The sequence below is a fragment of the Lissotriton helveticus genome, chromosome 1_1, assembly GCF_964261635.1.
Source record: "Lissotriton helveticus chromosome 1_1, aLisHel1.1, whole genome shotgun sequence".
Classification (NCBI taxonomy): domain Eukaryota; kingdom Metazoa; phylum Chordata; class Amphibia; order Caudata; family Salamandridae; genus Lissotriton; species Lissotriton helveticus.
In genome coordinates, this window is record NC_136057.1 from 631476821 (window position 1) to 631500125 (window position 23305).

The 23305-nt window shown below is 52.6% G+C and overlaps 1 protein-coding gene across 10 annotated transcripts in view; it reads left to right on the top strand.

The window, feature by feature from the left end:
* UPF2 (UPF2 regulator of nonsense mediated mRNA decay) overlaps positions 1 to 23305 on the top strand; it is a 1696571-nt gene that overhangs the window by 107378 nt on the left and 1565888 nt on the right. For all 10 annotated transcript variants that reach the window (XM_078674159.1, XM_078674161.1, XM_078674162.1 and 7 more), the window contains one exon: positions 8530 to 8900. In XM_078674159.1, the coding sequence (XP_078530285.1) occupies positions 8530 to 8900 (371 nt within the window). The remainder of the gene's footprint in view (positions 1 to 8529; positions 8901 to 23305) is intronic.

The following is a 23305-nucleotide window of genomic DNA, read 5'->3' on the forward strand; positions in this document are numbered from 1 at the left end:
GAAGCAAGGGCTGCTCCATTTCTGTTCGATGACACCGGGTTTTACACTTGCTGCGGCTACAACCCTGGGGCGCCAGTGGTATTACCGTGGAAAGTCACGCAAAACAGGTCAGGCTTTGAAAACCGTCACTGTGACAGCCTCAAATGTAAAACCGCAGGCGGGACAAGGTGTGGAACCACACCCCCACAGAGAGGCTGGTGCCACACCTCTATAGCAGGACTGCCTTCTTTCCGTCATTAGGGGCATCGTATCCAGTCCTCATCCTTTATGTCATCACCTAATGCATTATGGGTATTGTAGTCTTGCTTCCATTGAACTAATTAGACTAAAACACCTGAAAACCTTGACTGCTCCAGTGTGTGTGTATGTGACTGCTCCAGTGTGTGTGTGTGTATGTGACTGCTCCAGTGTGTGTGTATGACTGCTCCAGTGTGTTTGTGTGTGTGTATGTGACTGCTCCAGAGTGTGTGTGTGACTGCTCCAGTGTGTGTGTGTGTGTGTGTGTGTGTGACTGCTCGAGTGTGTGTATGTGTGTGTGTGTGACTGCTCCAGAATGTGTGCGTGTGTGACAGCTCCAGTGTGTGTGTGTGTGTGACTGATCCCGAGTGTGTGTGTGTGTGTGTGTGACACTACTCCAGTGTGTGTATGTGACTGCTCCAGAATGTGTGCGTGTGTGACTGCTCCAGTGTGTGTGTGTGTGTGTGTGTGTGTGTGTGTGTGTGCATGTTACTGCTCCAGAGTGTGTGTGTGTGTGACTGCTCCAGGGTGTGTGTGTATGTGACTGCTCCAGGGTGTATGTGTATGTGACTGCTCCAGAGTGTGTGTGTAGGTGACTGCTCCAAAGTGTGTGTGTGTGTGTGTATGTGACTGCTCCAGTGTGTGTATGTGACTGCTCCAGAGTGTGTGTGTGTGTGACTGCTCCAGTGTGTGTGTGTGACTGCTCCAGTGTGTGTGTGTGTGTGACTGCTCCAGTGTGTGTGTGTGTGTGACTGCTCCAGTGTGTGTGTGTTTGTGACTGCTCCAGTGTGTGTGTGTTTGTGTGACTGCTCCAGTGGGTGTGTGTATGTGACTGCTCTGGGTGTGTGTGTGTGGGGCTCTGGGTGTGTGTGTGTGTGGCTCTGGGTGTGTGTGGCTGGCTCTGGGTGTGTGGCTCTGGGTGTGTGTGTGTGTGTGGTAGTAATTGCTGTCTGCTGAGCTCGTCCGTAGGGTACAATAGGTCTCACATTTGCGAGAGATTAAGCTATTGGCAATGTAAATGACAATGCCATTTATTTATCGGTTTTCAAAACCAACACATAAATACAAATTTTGTCATTTACAATGCCAATAGCTCTAACTTTTCCAAAGGCGAAACCGTTGCATTGTAAATGCTTGTTGTTCCTTGGTGTCAAAAAAGGATTGTTCAGCTTCACACCTAGGGCGGGCTGATGGATGGCTTTTTGAGTTAAATTCATTATAGAGGAGTGTATTGGGTGAATAATTTCACTGCTGTTTCTTTTTGTTCGTCAAACTCATTGTTTTAATTGGAGCCAGGGAATGTTGTCATTCAGTCCAAGTTCGTGGGTCCTTAAGCGGTACACACACCATTACTTACTTTCCTAAAGTATCGTAGTAACATTGGTAAATGGGCGAGGGTCACGAGTGCACTGGACCAAATGGCTACCAGCTGTTCACGACACTGGTGACTATCAAACACTCTGAGAATTTTGTGCTGTTGCATTCCTGTGGCCTACTGGTAGGCACTCACATTGTAGCCATATGGTCCTGTGCCCTTATGGGTGAATTGTGGTCCTCTTGCCCTGAAGAAATTGCTAGTAAGTAGAATATGGCAATAGAACATGTTGACCCTTATGATTAAAAACAACATGCAATGTTTGGACCATTTTAAACTGGAGTTTGGACATTAATGATTAAAGATGTTTGTGCATTGCATTATGCAACTCACTTTTAACCTTTTTTTTGTGAGGAAGAATTTTCTCCTCCCTCTAAGTGGACCCAAGGGGGTTGGTGAGATGTGTGCCACACATAACGTATCTAGATAGACAAATACACACATTTAACTTTCTACGAACATTCTTTTGAACTTGTTTGGATGTTGGTTCCTTCCCAAACAAGGAAAGCTGATGATGATGGTAAAGTGAGCAAATTGGTGAGAACCTGTCTATCGCTCCTTGGTGGTAGCTTTTGTGAGGCTCTTCCTAGCATTTTTTATTTATATTTTTACTTGCACTTTGTCCACCACTGGACCTGTTTTTCTAAAAGCAGAACACTCACAGACACTCACAGACACTCGCAGACACTCGCAGACACTCGCAGACACTCGCAGACACTCGCAGACACTCGCAGACACTCGCAGACACTCGCAGACACTCGCAGACACTCGCAGACACTCGCAGACACTCGCAGACACTCGCAGACACTCGCAGACACTCGCGCAGACACTCGCAGACACTCGCGCAGACACTCGCAGACACTCGCAGACACTCGCAGACACTCGCAGACACTCGCAGACACTCGCAGACACTCGCAGACACTCGCGCAGACACTCGCAGACACTCGCGCAGACACTCGCAGACACTCGCAGACACTCGCGCAGACACTCGCGCAGACACTCGCGCAGACACTCGCGCAGACACGCGCGCAGACACGCGCGCAGACACGCGCGCAGACACGCGCGCAGACACGCGCGCAGACACGCGCGCAGACACGCGCGCAGACACGCGCGCAGACACGCGCGCAGACACGCGCGCAGACACGCGCGCAGACACGCGCGCAGACACGCGCGCAGACACGCGCGCAGACACGCGCGCAGACACTCGCAGACACTCGCAGACACTCGCAGACACTCGCAGACACTCGCAGACACTCGCGCAGACACTCGCAGACACTCGCGCAGACACTCGCAGACACTCGCAGACACTCGCAGACACTCGCGCAGACACTCGCGCAGACACTCGCGCAGACACGCGCGCAGACACGCGCGCAGACACGCGCGCAGACACGCGCGCAGACACGCGCGCAGACACGCGCGCAGACACTCGCAGACACGCGCGCAGACACGCGCGCAGACACGCGCGCAGACACGCGCGCAGACACGCGCGCAGACACGCGCGCAGACACGCGCAGACACGCGCAGACACTCGCAGACACTCGCAGACACGCTCGCAGACACGCTCGCAGACACGCGCGCAGACACTCGCAGACACGCGCGCAGACACTCGCAGACACGCGCGCAGACACTCGCAGACACGCGCAGACACGCGCGCAGACACTCGCAGACACTCGCAGACACGCGCGCAGACGCAGACGCGCAGACGCAGACGCGCAGACGCAGACGCGCAGACGCGCAGGCACACGGGCACACGGGCACAGGCACACACACACGCACAGACACACGCACTCTCTCTCGCTCTCGCTCTCTCTCTCTCTCTCTCTCTCTCATTCTCACTCTCTCACTCTCTCACTCTCTCACTCTCTCACTCTCTCACTCTCTCACTCTCTCACTCTCTCACTCTCTCACTCTCTCACTCTCTCACTCTCTCTCTCTCACTCTCTTCCTAGGTTAATACTAGAACTAGTTCCGCCCTGAACATAGATATGGGGAACCCCTCTCGGTATATGGTATAGTAATGTGTGTGTCACACCAAGGGTTTTTCGTTTTGAATGATGGTTTGATCGATACCTTTAAAAAAAAAATTGCCTTCATAGTATGCTCATGTCTACAACTGTTAGTTATAAGGATGAAGTTCAACAGCAAACTGAAAACAACAAAAATATACTCGGTGACTGGGTTTGCGACTAAGGACACACAGGTTTAAGTTGTTTTAAAATGTAAAGGTTCCCTCTGAGGTAATGCTGAAATGGTCCAGGGCGCATGCAGTGGAAATGTTAATGTTAATGTTAATGTTAATGTGTTGGACTTGTAAAGCGCACAGCTGCCCGTAAGCGTCCCGGCGCTGAAGACCGCTGGGGAACCCGTCCTGGCTTTCCCTGTGAGATGGTCCCTTCTGGGTATCTCCAAGGTGAAACCAGGCATCCCCGGCGTCTGTGGGGGGCCGTTGTAGAGATGAGGCAAGCTTAATGCCCAGAGTTGCCGAGTGTGATCCCTGGTTAGAGTATCAATCAATCAATCAGGAGTTTGTTAAAGCGCGACTACTCACCCGTAAGGGTCTCAAGGCGCTAGAGGTGGGGGGGGTTGGGGGGTGCAGGTTCCATTCCATCAAGGAGGGGGTCTGTCGAAGAGCCAGGTTTTGAGGTTTCTTGCGAAGATGGGGAGCGATGTTGTCTGTCTGAGGTGGAGCGGAAGGGCGTTCCATGCTTTGGCCGCGAGGAAGGAGAAGGAGCGGCCTCCCGATCTGGTCTTTCTGGTGCGGGGGACCACAGCGTAGGAAAGCTGGGCTGATCGTAGGGTCCTTTGGGGTGCGTGGAATTTGAGTCGGCTGTTCAGGTATGCTGGTCCGGTGCCGTGGAGGGCCTTGTGTGCGTGGGTGAGCATCTTAAAGGTGATTCTCGCCTCAACGGGAAGCCAGTGGAGTGTGCGCAGGTGCTGGGAGATGTGGCAGTGTTTTGGCAGGTTGAGAACCAGTCTTGCGGCAGCGTTCTGGATGTTCTGTAGCTTGCGGATGAGTTTTTTGTTTATTCCGGCGTAGAGTGCGTTGCCGTAGTCGAGTCTGCTGGTGACCAGGGCGTGAGTGACTGTCTTTCGGTGTTCGAGGGGGATCCATTTGAAGGTCTTACGAAGGAGGCGGAGGGTGTGGAAGCAGGAAGATGAGACAGAGTTGATCTGGCGGTCCATTTTGAGCTCGGAGTCCAGGATGATTCCCAGGTTGCGTGCGTGGTCTGTGGGAGTTGGCGGGTTTCCGAGGGCGGTGGGCCACCAGGTGTCACTCCAGGCGTCGGGGTTTGGGCCCATGATGAGTACTTCTGTTTTGTTGGTGTTTAGTTGTAGGCAGCTGTTTTTCATCCATTTGGCGACGGCTTCCATGCCTTCTCGAAAGTTGCGTCTGGCGGTGTTGGGCTCGTTGGATAGGGAGAGGATGAGCTGGGTGTCGTCTGCATATGACACGATGTTGAGTCCGTAGGTTCTGACAATGGGGGCAAGTGGAGCCATGTAGACGTTGAAGAGCGTCGGGCTGAGGGAGGAGCCCTGGGGGACTCCGCAGGTGATAGGTGTGGGGTCCGAGAGGAAAGGGGGGAGTCTGACCCGCTGCGTCCTGCTGGAGAGGAAGGAGCAGATCCAGTCGAGGGCCTTGTCCTGGATTCCTGCATCGTAGAGTCTGCGTATTAGGGTGCGGTGGGAGACTGTGTCGAACGCCGCTGATAGGTCGAGGAGGATGAGGGCTACTGTTTCTCCTTTGTCCAGTAAGGTGCGGATGTCGTCTGTTGCGGCGAGGAGGGCGGTTTCCGTACTGTGGTTTTTTCTGAAGCCGGATTGGGAGGAGTCGAGGATGTTGTGTTCTTCAATGAATGTGGCGAGTTGGCTGTTGATGGCTTTCTCGATGACTTTCGCTGGGAACGGGAGCAGGGAGATGGGTCTGTAGTTTTTGAGGTCGGTGGGGTCCGCTGAGGGTTTCTTTAGGAGGGGGTTGACCTCGGCGTGTTTCCAGTCGTCGGGGAATGAGGCGGTCGCCAGGGAGCGGTTGATGGTTTGGCGGAGCATGGGTGCGATGGTGTTGGCGGCTCTGTTGAAGATGTGGTGGGGGCAGGGGTCCGTGGGGGCCCCTGAATGGATTCACTTCATTGTCTTCAGTGTGTCTTCGGTGGTGAGGGCTGTCCAGTCATCAATCGCTGGTTTCCGGGTGTCGGGGGTGGTTGGTGAGGGTTCAGTGTGTTGGTTGTCTTCGTCGAAGTTGTCGTAGATGCTCTTGATTTTGTGGTGGAAAAAGATGCTGAGTTTGTCGCAGAGGTCTTGTGAGGGAGGGATGTCGGTAGACTCGCTGGTGGGTTGGGCGAACTCCTTGATGATGCTGAAGAGTTCCTTGCTGTTGTGTGCGTGGGTGGAGATTCTGTCTTCAATCGCTTTTTTCCTCGTTTCTCTGATGAGTTGATGGTGGGCGTTGGTGGCGGCTCTGAAGTTGTTGTGGGCTTCTGTGGATTTGGTGTTTCTCCAGGCCTTTTCGAGGCGGCGGCATGTGCGCCTGGACTCTCGAAGTTCGGTGGTAAACCATCTGGCTTTCTTGGCACGGGTATTGTTGTTTTTCTTGAGGGGGGCTATGGTGCTGGTGCTGTCCGAGATCCATCTATGCAGGGTTCGGGCTGCGGTGTTGGGGTCGTCGTTTTCCGCGATGGTTGGGGTGGAGTTGTTGAGTGAGGAGGTGAGCTGGTCATCGGTGATTTTGGTCCAGTTTCTTTGTGGAAGCAGGTGCTGGTGTCTGTGGATGGTGGGTGTTCTGAAGGTGAAGTGGACGCAACAATGGTCGGTCCATGGGAGTTCGGTGGTGTGGCTGAAGGTGATGGAGTTTCCTGTAGTGAAGAGGGGGTCGAGGGTGTGTCCTGCTGAGTGCGTGGGCTCGGTCACGATATGGCGGAGTCCAATGTTGTGGAGGTTGTCCAGGAGGGTTGTGGTGTTGGGGTCCAGTTGATTGTCGAGGTGGAAGTTGAGGTCTCCCAGCAGGGTGTAGTTGGTGGATGCGATGGCCTGCGGGGAGATAATGTCCGTGATGGAGTTGGCGAAGGGTCCGCGGGGTCCAGGGGGTCGGTAGATGAGGGTTCCTCGAAGGGCGGCGGTGGGGCTGGCCAGTATCTTGAAGTGAAGGTGTTCCATCAGTTCTGTGGACTCGTCAGGGAGTGTGCTCAGGCAGAGGCTGGATTTGTGGACGATGGCGATTCCTCCTCCTGGGTGGATGGGGCGGTCCTTCCTGGAGATCTTGTATCCTTGGGGGATGGCGATGGCGATGTCCGGTCCCGAGGTGGTGTTGGTCCAGGTTTCGGTGAAGAATGCTACGTCTGGGGTTGTGCTGTCGAGGAGGTCCCAGATTTCTGTGGCGTGTTTGTGGAGGGATCGGACGTTGAGGAGGATGCATTGCAGGGTCTTCAGTTCGGTTGTGTTCTTGTGGGCGGGTTGTGCTGGATCCGTGTTCTTGGCGGTGCTGCAGGTGTGCCGGCAGCGGTGACAGCTGAAGGGTCCATGGGTGTCGGCTGGTGATGCTAGCTTGCAGTTGTTGTTGCAGCCTGGGTTGAGTGCGTGGAGTGCTGCTGGCTCGTAGCGTTGGCGGGGCGGAGGTCCAGGGTTCCTGGTGCGGGTCGCAGACGGGCACAGACGTGCTTGCCTTTGATGCGCCTTCGGTGCACCAGCGGCGCGCCCGCGGCCGCGTAGTGGCCGCCATTAAGTAGGGGTCGGGGAGGGCTGGACAGCTGGGAGGCAGGAGCGGGGAGGGGAGCTGGATTGGGCCGGTCGTGCTGGGGGGGGAGGGGCCGCGGGGGCAGCAGCGGCGGGGAAAGGTAAAGGGAGGAAAGAAGGGATAAAGAAAAAAGGGAAAATAGGCAGAAATAAGGCACAAAAGAGCAGAGATGCAGAAAAGAGCAGAAAGGTGAATGATAGAAAGTGTAAAAAAAACGAGTGAAAACGAGAGAAGGAGCAGAGGGAGAGAAAGGGAAAATGGGCAAGAATAAGGCACAAAAGAGCAGAGGTGCAGAAAGGTGAAAGATAGAAAGGGGAAAAAACGAGTGAAAACGAGTGAAGGAGCAGAGGGAGAGAAAGGGAAATGGGCAGAAATAAGGCGCAAAAGAACAGAGGTGCAGAAAGGTGAAAGATAGAAAGGGGAGAAAAACGAGTGAAGGAGCAGAAAGAAAGAAAGGAGACAGAGGTCCACTGGACCACCAGGGATGAGGCGCAGGGAAACCTGCGGGTGGAGGAGGGCCTCGATCACCAACACTCAAGAGTGCAGGGGCAGGGGCACCTCACTCAATGGTGGAGCTGCGAGGGTGGGAGAGCAATTTCACTGACAATGAGTCAGGTAGGCACCGAGGCGAGAATTGTTGAGTCCGCTGACCCTGGTCCACAACCCAGCCGCATCGGGAATTGAACCCTGGTCCCGGGCCATTCTCTGCTTCCGGGTCTGCCGCCTCTAACCAGTGAGCCACACCACTCCACCTCAAATAGGAGGGGAGACTCCTTATTGAGACAATTTGCCCGAAAGTTGGGAATTGCCTGCGCCTTAGATGCACTAACATACAGTGAGAGTCCTTTACATCCACTCTGCTCATCACAGAAGAGATGATATGTCTGAGAAGATCTTTTTTTATATAACCGGAATAGGACATTCTGCATTACTATTGGAATGGAATTGTATCACTTTGCTTTAGAAATTTAGTTTTTTCTAATTTTTATTAAAAGTGTTTCAACCTGACTTTTAAGTGTCACTATTCTGAAGCTCTATCTTTTTCCTTTCCTGGCTAAATATTGGCTACTGTTTCAGCCTTATGAAATGCACAGACCAAATTAATGATCGGTTTAAAATGTCCTTACTTCACGTGAAATCTACGTGAATGCTCTTAATATGGTAATAAAATGTTTTTTTTTCTTTCTAGGTTTTCCCAGGCAACATTATGCCAGCTGAGCACAAAAAGACAACAAGCATGGAGGACAAAGACCCATTGAATAACAAAGATAGCACTGAAAGAAGGTTAACCAACTCTAGAGAGAAAGCCAAAGAGGATTTTAAGCTTGGCTCCAAACGAGAGAGCCTGAAGGCAGTTGACGACAAAAAGAAAAAACTAGAGGAAGATAAGCGGAAAAAAGATGACAAAGAGCGGAAGAGGAAAGAGGAGGAAAAGGTAAAGGCAGAGGAAGAGCAAAAGAGAAAGGAGGAGGAGGACAAGATTAAAATTGAAGAGGAGGAAAAAAAAATTCAAGAAGAGGAGCAAAAACGACAGCAAGAAGAGGCAGCTATCCAAATGAAGTAGGTTTGTTTTATTTTTACTATTAAATTGAGGTTTTAACATGTTGCATACTGCTATTTCAAAATAAATCTGTCTGTCTAGCATGTATCTTGTATAGTGTTTTAAAGAGAAAACATTAGCCCAATTTAGGAAGAACCCCATTGAATAAATAAAAAGATACTCCTATCAACACGTTAGTCTTTCAGCTTTGATTTTTTATTACTAAAAAAGAAAAAGCTATTAATGCTGAGATCTCAAACCTAGATGGCACTATTTTCCCTCTGTAAGCATTTCAGACTAGGACACACATAAAGGCAAGAGCTTCCCTATTTAGGGTTGTAACCAACACTGGTGCTTATATCTTGCTAATGTTTATTTATTTATTAAGAATCATGCCACCTTAGGGTGAGTTATGGTTTGTGTCCTGAAAGATAATATTCCTTCTTAGGATCTACTAGACGGGTCCTTTTGTCTTTCATACACCTTGTGTACTATTTGTTGTTGTGAGTTTAAGCAGTGATATCACTTTTGTTTATTGCACGTTAGTCAGAAAAGGCAGCTATGACATTAGCATATAGTTTGTCACGCTCCATTATCTCTTACTCGGCAGAGGGATCCTCACCAAAGATTTGGTCTTTTTTCAATATGTTGCCCCAGGAAAGTTAGAAGTGTAATATAGTTAAAAGGACCGACCTCATTAACTCAATGAATCAAGAGTAGATCACAAATTCTCCCTCTTGCAATGAAAGTAAAGTAAATCCGCATTTGTAAAGCGCACAATCACCCGTAAGGGTCTCTAGGCGCTGGGGGCAGTCAGGAAGATTTTTTTTTTAAATTTTTTAAAAAAAAACCTTTATTAGCAAAAATATAAGACAGGTATACGCCTACAACCCACTGGGCCGGCTAGCAGAATATCGCAAATCAACGTAAAATTACACAGCTCATCAGCCGACAACCAGGGGTCCGGCAGCCATGGTGCACGATATCAGTCAATTCCTGAACGACAGGATATGGAAAGGTTTCATTTTTAAAACAACCAAACAAGAAAAAACGAAGAGGAGAAAAACAAGGCTATGCCCAAGTTGCGTTGTCTGTTCCATATGATGCGGGGAGAGACAGTCCAAAGACATTATGAAAAGACAGGAGAGCCCTCAGGAGAACAAAAAAAGGGGGGAGGGGGGGAGAACGGGGACTCAGAGCCAGTGATCTATCGATAACACAGTACAGGGAGGAGCCGAAACGCATAGTCAAGGGGCACAAGGCGTGTCAGGGGGATCAATGAAAGGGGGGTCGCATATATCCCCACGGAATGAGTTCCATTGGTCCCATATCCTACCCCATTTTTTGGGCCTGCCACGAGAGATATAAACAATCTTCTCCCTGAACATGCACCAGTCCATGTTGTCTTCCCACCTGGAGACCGACGGAGCCCTCTGGGAACCCCACAATTGTGCAATGTCCCTTTTCGCAACCATGTTCCCCAGCGTCACCCATTGAGTCTGAGCAACATTACAATCATTCGGTTCCCATACATTCAATAGACAGCGCCTGGCTTCAGGTAGCAGCTGAACATTCGTGACCTCACCCATCACCGCATGTACTCCATTCCAAAAAGACACAACCTCCGGGCACTCCCACACAATGTGGAGGAAGGTAGCAAGCATACCACAGCCCCGCCGACACAGTCCATCCTCCGAGAAACCCATATGCATCAATCGGGGGCCCGTGACATAGACCCGGTGCAGAATTTTCAGCTGAACGAGTCGCAGACGCGCCGGAATCGCAACCTCTTTAGGAGAGGATATCGCGGCCTGCCAATCCTCATCATCCAGTTCTAGCCCATCGTTAGTCCAGGTACTACGTAGGTGAACAAGCAAGTCCGATCGAGTATTAATAAGTTTCTTATAAATAAGGGAGATAGTGCTGTCCGGAACATGTCCGTCCAGCACCCTGTCTTCCAGGGGGGAGCTCTCCGGGATGTCAGAACCGGCCGGAAAAACCGACCCAATGGCATGACGAACCTGAAGGTATCGAAAAAATTCCGAAGCATTCAAACCATATTCCTCCTGTAGCTCGGCAAAGGTCTTCACTCTATCCCTAACCCAGAGATCACCCAACTTACTGATCCCGATGAGGTCCCATCTATCAAACCCTTTTAAAGTCCATAGTTCACCCAGCCTCTCCGCGGCAAACAGAGGGGTCGCTCTGGTCAGCCTATCTGTCCATCCAGTAGCCGCAGTCGCGCTGCCCCATACCCGTACCGCCACTCCAGTGGGTCCCGTCAAATTCTTCCTAGCACCTCGAGAATAAAATGCCCTGTAGTAATCCCCCCCGGGCAAGAGCCACCGATCCATTTCGAAAGCCGGATTCGGAACTGGACCATACATAGCATGGTTTACGGCACTCAATTGAGATGCCCAGTAATACCGTCGTATATCAGGTAACGCAATGCCTCCATCGTACCAGGGTAGCGTGAGCTTAGCCAACGCAATACGGGGTTGGCCAGCCCACACTAGCTTCCTCTGGAGGCACTCAATTTCGCGAAAGTAGCCAGCCGGCACTAGATCGAGTGTGTTTTGCACAGCATACAGGAACCGGGGAAGAGACATCATTTTAAACAAAGCTGCCCGTCCCAAGGGGGATAAGGGCAGACCACACCAAGCCGCGACGTCCGACCGAAGCCGGGCGAGCGGAGGCAACAAGTTCCGGTCATACCGTAATGCAGGGTCAAGTGAAATAAAAATCCCCAAATACTTAAAACCATCAGTACAAACCGGGATCGGGCATACTCGGGGCAAAGAAAGAGGATCCCCGGTGAGCGGGAAGATACAGGACTTGGACCAATTAATAACCAACCCGGAGTTACGTCCAAAGGAGCGCAGAACATCAAAGAGGACTCCCAGTGACTTACGGGGGGACGTCAAATACAACAAGATGTCGTCAGCATACAATGATACACGGTCCTCGAAGCCAGGGGACCACCGAATACCCTTTAAGGAAGGTTCCCATCTGAGCCAGGCGGCCAGAGGCTCAAGCGCAAGTGCAAACAGCGGAGACAAAGGACATCCCTGCCTCGTGCCTCGCCCAAGAGCGAAGGGCTCCGAAGCTCTACCATTAACCACCACCTGCGCCAACGGCTGTTCATACAGGAGTTTAATCCATGCAATAAATTTCGGACCAAAGCCGAACTTGGCAAGAGTGGCCCACAAATATGGCCACTCGACTGTATCAAAGGCCATCGAGGCATCAAGAGAGACCAAGATGGCCGGTTCACTAAGAGATCCCGCCCTCGCGATGACGCCATGCAGACGACGAAGATTGAGGGCAGTATTGCGCTGGGGGATAAAACCGGACTGATCCGGGTGAACCAGTCCGCTAATCACCGTTGCCAGTCGATTTGCCAGTATTTTCGCCAATATCTTGGGTTCAGCATTTAGAAGTGAAATAGGGCGATACGATGAGCAGCACTCGCGGGGTTTGCCGTCTTTATGAATGACCACAATAGAGGCCAGCCTTTGGTCTCTGGGAAGAGATCCAAGGTCTCGCGACGCCGCAAACATACGCAGCAAATACGGCGCTATTTTGTCTGGGCAGAGCTTGTACAGCTCAACCGGTATACCGTTGGGGCCCGTAGCCTTCCCCGAACGAAGAGAGCGAATAGCGAGCGCAACCTCATCGACGGAGAAATCAGTCTCCATTAACGTCCCGTCTGACTCCGAGAGACCGGGCAACTCAAGATCACGAAGTAGCAAGCACGAGTCCTCCTCCGGCAAGCCCGAAACCGGCGCGTACACGACCCGAAAGTGCTGGGCAAACACCTCAACTATCTCAACCGGGTCCACGACCCGCGCCCCATCGACTCTCTCAACCACAGGCACAACACGATTCATTCTATCACGCCTATCCAGCCACGCAATCTACTTCCCCGCTTTATCACCCACATCATACAGACGCCCCTGCTGCATACGATGCATCGCCTCAGCCGAGGCAGTCACCAAAGCCCTGTAATCAAATTGCTTAAGAGCCAAAACATGCAATGTCTCAGGCGTAATCCCAGCCTCCAACCGTTCCTCCAACCCAGTAATCTCAGACTCCAAGCTCACCACCTCTTCTTGTTTACGCCGCTTCTCAGCAGCAACCAGGGACAGAGTCTGACCGCGGATCACAGTCTTATAAGCCTCCCATAGGGAGACCGGGGAAGACACCGATCCCTCATTTTCGGCAAAATAAAAATTCATGCATTTGACCACCTCAGATCTGATGTTGGGATTCTGAAAGTGCCACGGATTGATTGGGGCAATTCGGCCCCCAGTCCCCAAACAGATATCCAAGTGGAGCCATATCGGGGAGTGGTCTGAAATCCCTCTAGCCAGGTGTTTAATTTCACGCACAGAGAACAACTGCACCATCGGCACGAGGATATAGTCAAGTCTCGAGAGACTTCCATGGGCTCCCGAGTGGAAAGTATACTGAAGCCGGCCAGGGTGCAGTTGTCTCCAACAGTCGGCAAGCCCGAAGGCATCCAAGAATTTCCCCAACCATAACTGTGATGTTGGGAGGAGTCTGGGGGGGCTACGATCACTCTCTCCATTCACCACAGAGTTAAAGTCACCACCCAATACCAGCAAACCATCAGGCAAACCCAGAATTACCTCACCCAAATCGGCAAATGTAGTGGATTGCAGCCCAGGCGGAACATAGATCGACAGTATGGAAATCAATTTCCCCTCCCATCTTCCCGTAATGCCTGCATAGCGGCCCCTGTCATCCAGCACCGTGCCATCTATCTCCAGGGGAAGGGAAGTCCTGACCAGGATACCAGCCCCTCTCGACCCCGAAGTGAAGCCGGAATGCGCCACCAAACGATAACCTCTTCTATTCAATGCGTGACATGTATTGCCCACCAAATGGGTCTCCTGGAGCAGGACCACATCCGGGGAACACCTCTTCAAGTATTGCAGCACAATTCCACGTTTAACCCTGTCCCCAAGACCGTTAACATTCCAGCTCAACACCCTAAGCCCCCTACCCCCCATCCCGAAAGAAGACCGACCGCCCCCCATCTCGAAACAGTCACATGACAATAAATGTAAAGCAAAGCACAGCCTCGAAACAAACAAATAGGAAAGAACCCCCCACCACCCCCAGTGAACCCATCAAACTCAAACCCCCCTCCCTGCACCCCTGCGGTAGACCGAAGAGCCACCCCAACTTGCAGTGTGCCTGTCGCCCCATTAAACTAACCTACAGAAAGCGAGAAAAATCCCCAGAGGAGGAAGATCCCCGGAACCCCCCCCACCCCCGGGCATTAACACAATGCTTGAAACATAGTCTCTAAGCCACTGCAACGGATCCTGGTTCGCTGATGTAGACTCACTGCTCCTGGTCCTCCACACCTCCCTCAGCGCCTCTCGTGTCCTCCGGGCCTTCATGTCGCGTCGATAAAGTGTCCAACCAGTCACTAACCACCTCAGGGCGGTCAAAGAAAAGCGCGCGGTCAGCATGTTCGATTCTCAGACGGGCCGGGAAGAGCATGTCATATTTTAGTCCCAGGTCCCTGAGGCGCCGTGTCACACCCGTAAAGCCCATCCTTTGCTTCTGCACTGCCTGAGTGAAGTCCGGGGAAAAACTAATTGAAGCGTTCTCAAATTTAGTGGGCCCAGTGGTTCGGGAAGCTTGCAGGATAGCGTCTCTATCACGAAAATTGAAGAGTCTAGCAATTATGGGCCGCGGAGCGGCTCCCGTCTTTGGCTTGCCACCCGGGACACGGTGGGCCCGCTCCACAGCGAAGAATTTACTTAGGCCTTTCGGTATCAGATGCTTGAGCACAAGGTCCTCCACCAGGATATCAACAGGCATGTCGGCAGAATTCTCCGGGACACCCACAATGCGAACGTTATTGCGCTTGGCACGGCCCTCAAAATCCTCCAACCGATTGGCAAACAGGTCACAGGTAGTCCGAAGATGGCGGACCGTGGTCTGGAGTTCCGAGACATCCGTGGTCAAACTAGCGGTCTTGAGGTCGAGAGATTTGACACGCTCGTTGGTTTTCCCAAGGTCTGCTCTGATGAGGGTGACATCGATCGCCACCGTATCTATCTTAGCTGCCAGGGTTTCATATTGCTGGCCCATGGTGGATCGGACACTCGCAATAGCACCCATAACGTCTTTCAGTGTTGGCTCCTCGTCATCAGGAGTACCGTCCCCAGCTTCCTCCAGGGCACCACTCGATCCGCCCGGGGAGCCCCTCGGTCGAGTAAATCGATCAATGGTCTGAGATTGGGTGATCCCCCTTCGGGACGAACCTCTGGCGCCGCGTCTCTCAACGACTGTTCCGCCCGTCATGACGTGTAAGGAGCCCCAACTGGAATTGTAGAATCCAGTCAAAATGATCTTCGTCGTGGCAGGCTCGGAACTGCGAGTAGACAGGGACACAGCACTAGCAAAAGGCTGGCAGCGATAGCAGAATCGGAACTCCGATCGGGAATTGGGCGTTCTCAACAAGGAGCAGAAACGAAACCGAAAGTACACCAGGGGCAGAGGGCGTGGCTTAGCAGCCGTTGTTGTTCAATTGCCACCTGGGTACCTCGGGGACTCAAGTCCCCGGCTGGCATACGATGTAGGCCTCAAAGTTCAGGGAGCAGTAAGTCCGGTATCCGACGGCCAAATCAATTTTTGAGAGGATCGCTGGCATCAGCAGGGCATCAATAAAAAGTACCCGTCGTCATAATCAGGATCAGTAACAGGATAGTCGCGGGAGGCGGAAGGGGTCTCGGGAGCCCTTAGCTCACGCGTCCATCTTGGAATCGCGCGAAGCTCCTCCCCCCCGTCAGGAAGATTAAGCAAGCTATTGCCCAGAGTCACATGGTGCTGTGCTAATCTGCCGCCGGCGCTGGGGATCGAACCGTGATCCCCAGATTCCGGAGTCAGTCGCCCTGGCTGCGGCGCCACACCTCTTCCTGAACCTACCATGCTTGAAGAAGCTTAGTTAAAATTGTTAGCACATACCTGCACCTTGCTTTATTTACAAATCAAAATATATATTTTTTCTTTTGAGCTCTTTCTGGTGCATTTGAGCATGCCCTGCACACAAATTATACTTACTTAAATTGATTTGTTGACATCCTCTGCCCCACGTCCCCGTGCCTCACCGTCTTTTAATTTGGCAGTGTAAATGCATTTTGTGGTTAACAGAATTCCTGCCCTATCTTCTTCCAACCCTGAATACTAAGATCTCTTCAACCCAAACATGAAAATCGATCTCTCCACATTTGAGGAATCTTTATTGTCTCCTGGTGTGCCATCTCATCCAGTTCAAATGTTTATTGATTATTTTCTGCACGTATCATACAGAAGCCCAATCTATCTATCTTTAGGTCTTTCAGACCTGCGTTGCAGCGCATGCGCGCTGCTCGATCTGCGTGTGGCTTTTGGAATCAATATGGTTTCGGAAGGGGACTTACGCCACGCCCTCCTTTTCAATTGGCTTACATCAGCGTTGGTTAAACGCTGACGCGTGATTGAAATCGGGCTTTTGGGTTACTGGCTTGTCCACTTTTAAGACGGCCGATGTGGACAGCTTGACGCCATCTTTGTTCCCGTGAAGTCAGCGCGCATGCCCACTTTCACATTTAAAGCGCAGCCGAGCAGGCTGTCCTTCATCTCGGCCCTGCGAATATTGACTAGCATCATTGTGAGTTTACCGATAGTTCCACTGAACTGTTCCGGGTTTCTATCTTAACTCATTAAACAACATCTTTTTTCCGAGAGACTGAGATAATCGATGACTAATAGATTCATTTGGTTCTTGCTGGCAAAAGCGCATCTGCTGGTCTATTGTTAGGACTGCTGCAGCCACGAGGTGTCTGTTTGTCAGGGTCTAAGAGTTGTCTGTGTTTGTTTTACACACACCCTGTCGCCTGCTACCTTCAGTCTCCTGCCCAAGCATGGCACAACTCCAGGCCCGCTTCTACACCCAGGGCCATAGACGCAGTGGAAGAAAAGATAGAGGAGAAATGTGTTGGGGCTGAGAACGTTGAAAAAAGAAGGGCGTTTAGTAAACTTAGAGGCTAGACCAGTGGCGGAAAGTAATGGCATAGTTGATGCTGAGACTAGATTGCACGATGTGGTTTGAAGCGTGATGGCAGGTGGCGGGTAGAACAGTGAAGTCAATTGATTGGGACCTACGAGAAGGAAATTTGACTGAAACTGGAGAGAGACCGGTGCTAGACTTAACTGCTCATCCTGGGTTCGCAAGATTCTATCAACCGTCATGACTTTCAATCTTTCTGTATGCATTTGTGTAGCATTTCTGTTTTCTGTGTTTGCGCGTCTGACTGACACATATCAGCGCTTTGAGTGAGACTTTTATCACAATCAGAAAAGTACTTACCTATGAAGCTTTCTGTCCTTAAGTGTGACATTTCCATGTTAGACTGCTTATGTTTGGCATTTCAGTGTAATGTGTGTTACACTTTGAGTAACACTTTATTGTACCTGGTGGTTATGTAGCATGAACCTAACCATAACGTAGCGGAATTCAGTACGTGGTTTATTGCAAGTTAAACATTTGTTTTCAAGAAATAGAGAGAACCCTCACAAATTATTCATTTTGTATAAATTACCCGTTTAGGAACAGCCTTGAATGCAATTTACTCTTGGACAGAAAACTGACACTAACTGAAGGTGTTTTAGTCAAGCAAGTCATGGGCTCACCTACATTTTTTTTTTCACAACAAATTTTATTAAATGATCAGGTAAATGCATATATGCAGTTCTCCACAGTCGGGAGATCACTGCCAAATAGCAACCTACGTCACAATATCTGGGAAGCCCAATCAATAAAAAGAACAACTCCCCCACCTCCTCCCACCACCCACAGCCACCCAAACAACCCCACTACCCACCCCTTATCCCCCCCTAACCCAGTGCACGTGATCACAGTAAACCCCCCGTAAGTGCTGACACTAAGCCAGGCGCCGTGCGTCTCTCTAGGCCTGGAGTCCATCGTCTAAATCCGGACCCTCGTCGGGGTCTGCTGGAGGCTCCAGAGTCAACCCCCTAAACTCAGCCCACCTTTTCCAGATTTTGTAATGTTTCCGTGGGCATCCTCTGGCCTCGAACTCTGGGCGCTCTAGCCCCATAAAATAGTCCAATCCAGCCTTCCACGCATTCAGGGGGGGGCTCGTTCATTCTTCCACGCCCGTGCCAAGTCCCGCTTGGCCACCACTAGGCCCAACAACAAAAGATGACGTTTGTAAACATTCCCTCCCACACCCTACAGCACATGGAGAAGACCCAAGCGAGGGGTACGGGGGAGATCCCACCCCAGCACCTCCGACAGACAGCTCCATACACCATTCCAGAACCCAGTCAAGCCAGCACAAGACCATACAGTATGCAGCAGGGTACCCATTTCGGCTCCACATCGCAGGCACTCCGGGGACACAATCAGGCCCGCCTTCCACAGCCGCTCCCGTGTATAGTAAGCCCTATGCAAATATTTTAATTGGATTAGTCTGAGTCGTACCGCAATAGCGGTCCCACGCAGGGACTCCAATGCCTCCCTCCAATCATCCTCATCCAGGGGTCTGACATCCCCTTCCCAGGCGTCTTTTAACGGAAGTAGGGAGGAGGAACAGTGGGTAACTAGCGTTTGATAGATACGGGATACCTTTTTATCCCCGAGGTCTCCCATGAAGACCTTCGCTTCCACGGGGCTGAATTCCGGCAGCGATTCCAAACCAACCAGACTAGGCGCGAGCGCATGGCGGAACTGTAGATACTTGAAAAATTGGGTCTTGGGCATGTGGTATTCGTCCCGTAACTCCTGGAATGACTTGAGAGTTACGCCGGACATAACGTCTTCAAGCGATGAGATCCCGATAGAATCCCATCTGCCAAACCCCAGCAGTGAGGCCAGCGCGGGGAGCCGCCCGTTATGCCACAATGGGGTCTCCGCCATCAACCTACCCCACCAGCCCATGCGACGCAGCACTTGTCGCCAAATCGCAAAAACCACTCGCGTGGCACACGGCAGCCGCCTCCGGAGTCTGGCTGAGTATAAGATTGTGTGCAACGTGTTGCCCCCCATCAGCGAGCGCTCCAGAGCATATGCCGGGTCTCCTCCATCTCCGTACCACCATTCATTCAACACTAGCAAATGGGAGGCCTGGTAATATGACAGCAGGCCGGACGTGGCAAGGCCACCACAATACGTGGATAAGAAGCACGTACGCAGTGCCACCCTGGCGGCACCCCCGGCCCACAAGAAGCGGCCTAGGATAGAATTGACCTGCCGGAACCACTGAGGTGCGTTTAGGTGCGGATGGTTCTGCAACTGATATAGGAGGCGCGGAAGTGCGACCATTTTAAAGATCGCAGACCATCCACAGATGGTAAGAGGCATCCGGGACCATGTTTTAATATCCGCTTGGACCCTCTCCCACACCGGTATCACGTTGCGCTCCCACGAGGTCATCGCGGACTCGGACAAGAATACTCCAAGATACATTATGCCCGTCGGCCGCCACCTGCAAGGCCGACGCCCACGAGCCCGCACTCGCCCCGTCTCCCAGCACCCATAGTGTGGACTTACGCAGGTTAAGATAGAGGCCCGATACCTCGCCAAATACACGCATGATTTCCAACACTCGGGGGTCTGATCTATTTAAATTTGTGAGAAAGAAGAGGACATCGTCCGCATAGTGTGCGATCCTATCAGTGAGTCCCCCATCCCACACGAAGCCCCGCAGCTGCGCGTCGATGCGCACCCAAGAGGCCAGGGGCTCCATGGCCAGTGCAAATAAATACGGAGACAGCGGGCATCCCTGACGGTTCCCCCGGCCGATGGGAAACCCCTCTGAGACCGATCCGGAGACACGCACGGACGCCGTAATATCGGTATACAGCAGCCTGACATATGAAATAAACACCGGGCCGAGATTAAGACAAGGCAGGAGCGCAAACAGATAGGTCCAACTCACCGAATCAAAAGCCCTATCTATATCAGCCAACAGCAGGGCAGCCCGTTCTCCAGAGGCCCCCATTGCGTCCACAGCCGTCTGCGCCCGTCGTATATTGTGCCGCGTCGCCCTATGTGGCATAAAGCCTGCCTGATCCGGGTGGACCAGATCGGCCACGTAGGGGTGGAGACGGTTCGCCAGCGCCTTAGCCAGCAGCTTAGCTTCAATATTGAGCAAGGATATAGGGCGATATGAATCGTGGCGATCAGGGGGCCTACTCTGCTTCTGAAAAACCACCACCTCAGCGTGGCGCCAGTCAGCTGGCAGCCGACCCAGCTCCCGCGCCGCCTCCAGCGCAGTCCTGTAATGGGACCCCAATTGGAGATGGAACTTCTTATAGAACTCACACGGGAAGCCGCTCGGTCCGGGCGCCTCCCCTGGGTTGAGCTGTCCCAGCGCATCCCCCAGCTCCTCCGCCGTGAGGGGGAGGTCCAACGCCGCTCGCGCCTCAACGGAGACAGCCCTCGGGGGCAGGTCGGCAATAAATGTATCCACCGCATCGGCCGGAAGGCAATCCTGCGGCGCATACTGCCCCGCGTAATAACGAGCAAAACTAGCTGCCAGTTCAGCCGGGTCCGTTATGGTAACACCATCCCCGTCCGTGAGTCCAGGCAGGGCAAGTGGCTGCAGGGTGCGCTGACACAGCCTGTGGAGCATAGTACAGGACTTGTCTCCCCATTGTCCCTCAATGATCCTTTCCAGAGTGGTGTGAGTCAGTAGGCGCGCCATCCTGTTTTCCACTGCGAGAAGAGGAGCGTTTCCGCGATCTAGATCTCCTATTCCTCTTGCCCCGGGCACTTTGGTCCTCCCGTTCCTGCGACGGGCCTCTCGAGTGGCCCGGGTTCAGACCCGGTTGGGCATGTGGCCTGACCCTCACTGTCTCATCTGTCCCATTTAAAGACATCCTCTGGGGTATCAAAGAAGTGGGTTCGCGACTGGAAGACTACCCGCAGGCGGGCTGGATAAAGTAAGGAGTATTGGATCTTCAGACCTCGTAGTTTCGCCTTGGCGGCAATAAATGAGTGACGTTGTTGTTGCACGATTCTGGTATAGTCAGGAAAGATCATGATCTTCTGATTTTCAAATAGAAGAGAGTCCTTGGCCCTCGCCTCCCGTAAGATAGTGTCCCTATCATGGAAATTCAGGATTTTAGCTATCACCGGCCTGGTCCGCTCCCCCCGCCGGTGGCTTCTGCGTCAGGGCTCTATGTGCGCGTTCTATCACAAAACAGCGCGACAGAACATCCGGAGGAAGCCAGCTCTCCAACCACTGGGACAAGAAGTGTTCCATATTCCCTTTCTCACATCCTTCCGGAAAACCCACAAAGCGAAGGTTGTTCCTGCGTGCCCGCCCTTCGGCATCCTCCACACTGAGCGCAAGGCCCTTCTGGACGTTTTCCATTGCTGCCATTTTTCGCTTCAGGGTCCCAACGTCGTCCTCCACCACCGATATTCTGGATTCTGCCTCCGTGATACGTGTCACCGCATTTCGCAAGTCCTGACGCAGCAGGGTCACGTCTGCTCCAACTGCCCCTATCTTGGCGTCCAGCATGTCCCTGGATTGGGTAATCGCTGCCATGAGCGCTGCATTGTCCGGCCCTGTCCCTTGGCCACCTCCAGATGCTCCGGGCCCCCCACTCGGCCCCGTGAATTTATCGATGGGCCCCTGCTTGGTGGACCCTTCTGCCCCCTCCGCCTCTGGTCATGTCCGCGGCTCACCCGGGGGCTGCTGTCTTCAGATCGTTTGCAAGTTGCCGCAGTGCCGACACCCCACACCACCAATCGCGACTAAGGGTACACCACGCGATTGTCCCCGGGTACACAGCTCCCCCACACTGTCGTCTTCTGTTGCCTGGGGGGTACACCGGGTTTCACAAGACTGCGCCCCAATTCAAGGTGTACAGTGCGGTCCTGGCCGGGCCTTGCTCCTTTACCGTGAGGCCCCCGGTCTGGCCTCCGCTCCGCAAGGGGGGCCCCGCGGCTCCGCTCCAGGCCACTCAGCGACCGGCTGCCGGCCCCGGACCGAAGGAGCTCCCTCGCCACACAGTCCAATTGCGCTGGGCACCCACCGGCACTGCAGTTGCTGGCCACGGCCCCTTGTCGCCCCTCGTTCACACACGCAGATGGGGCCACATGGAGTCCCTCACGCCGTCACCTCTGGCGCTGCCGCAGGGCCCCCCAGGCTCGGCTGCGACACTCGCCGGAGTCTCAGGCCGCCCACCAGCCCGGGGGCCAAGGAAGCACAACAGCGCTATGCCAGTCCTGTCGGGCGGGGTCTCACCTCGGGGGTCACAGCACTGTCGGTCTCTCCAGTTCGTACCCAGGCCACCACAGGACACCAGCACTCGCAGCCGGGAACCTCCAAACTCGAGGTCCCGGTCTCGGGGCTCCGATGTAGGCCACAGCTCCCTCCGGACGTCCTCTCAGCACAGGTCGTCACTGCCTCTGCAGCGGACAGGTCAGAGGACTCGCCCACAGCTCCGCCGCTAATGAGGGCACCGGGCCCAGGATTGATGCTGGCGCGGCCGGCCTGCGCGAAGATCTCCCCACCGGGAGGCGCCAAAATCGAGACCCCGGCCTCACTCCCCGGGACCAGGCCGCAGGCCGCCGCTGTCTCCGCTTCGGAGGGCCCGGAGGCGCCGAACACTGCACCGGGTGACACCCCCCACCTTCCACCACAATCGCCTCAGGTGTGGGCTACAAAGCGGGTCCAGGAGCCAGGATAAATCGATGGATGAGAGTCGGGCTGGTGGGAGCTCTAGAAAGCTGCGTCCATCATCTTCGCCCGCGAAGCCACGCCCCCCACCTACATTTTAAGTGTTGCAAATTGTTCTATTTACTCTGTAATTAAAAATGTAAGATCAGCAAACATCAACTATTGTCTGATAAATTAATCCTATTAAAGCAACAGATTAAAATTCTTAGCACAATATTTGGTTAAATGAATTGTCAAAATTGGGCCATCTGTTTACCAAGGCTAAAATCATCTAGCAGCACATTATCATTGGTACATGCTCTTTTGACAAGGGACAGATTAAAGATGGAGTACGCCTTAGTACGACCTGAACCTGTGACCTCTAGGTTTTGGATATCATGATATCAATTCCCACTTCCATGCTAATGACAAGGGTAACTCGTCATGGAGTGCCCATTCATTTCAATGGAAATTACATTAGGTTGGGATTTATGCTCTAGCATCCAAGTGGTTAATACAAAATACCACCAGTCCAAACTTCATGCATGTGGGAGACATTCCACCAATTTTCCATAGAATAGCACTAATATTGAGGATAAGGAAAACACTCACTAATGATGTACGTGATGTAAATTACAGCATGGTCTGGAACTATTAAAACAGTGCAAAACAATTATAGATTAAGTCTGGTGTCAAAGCATAGTGCC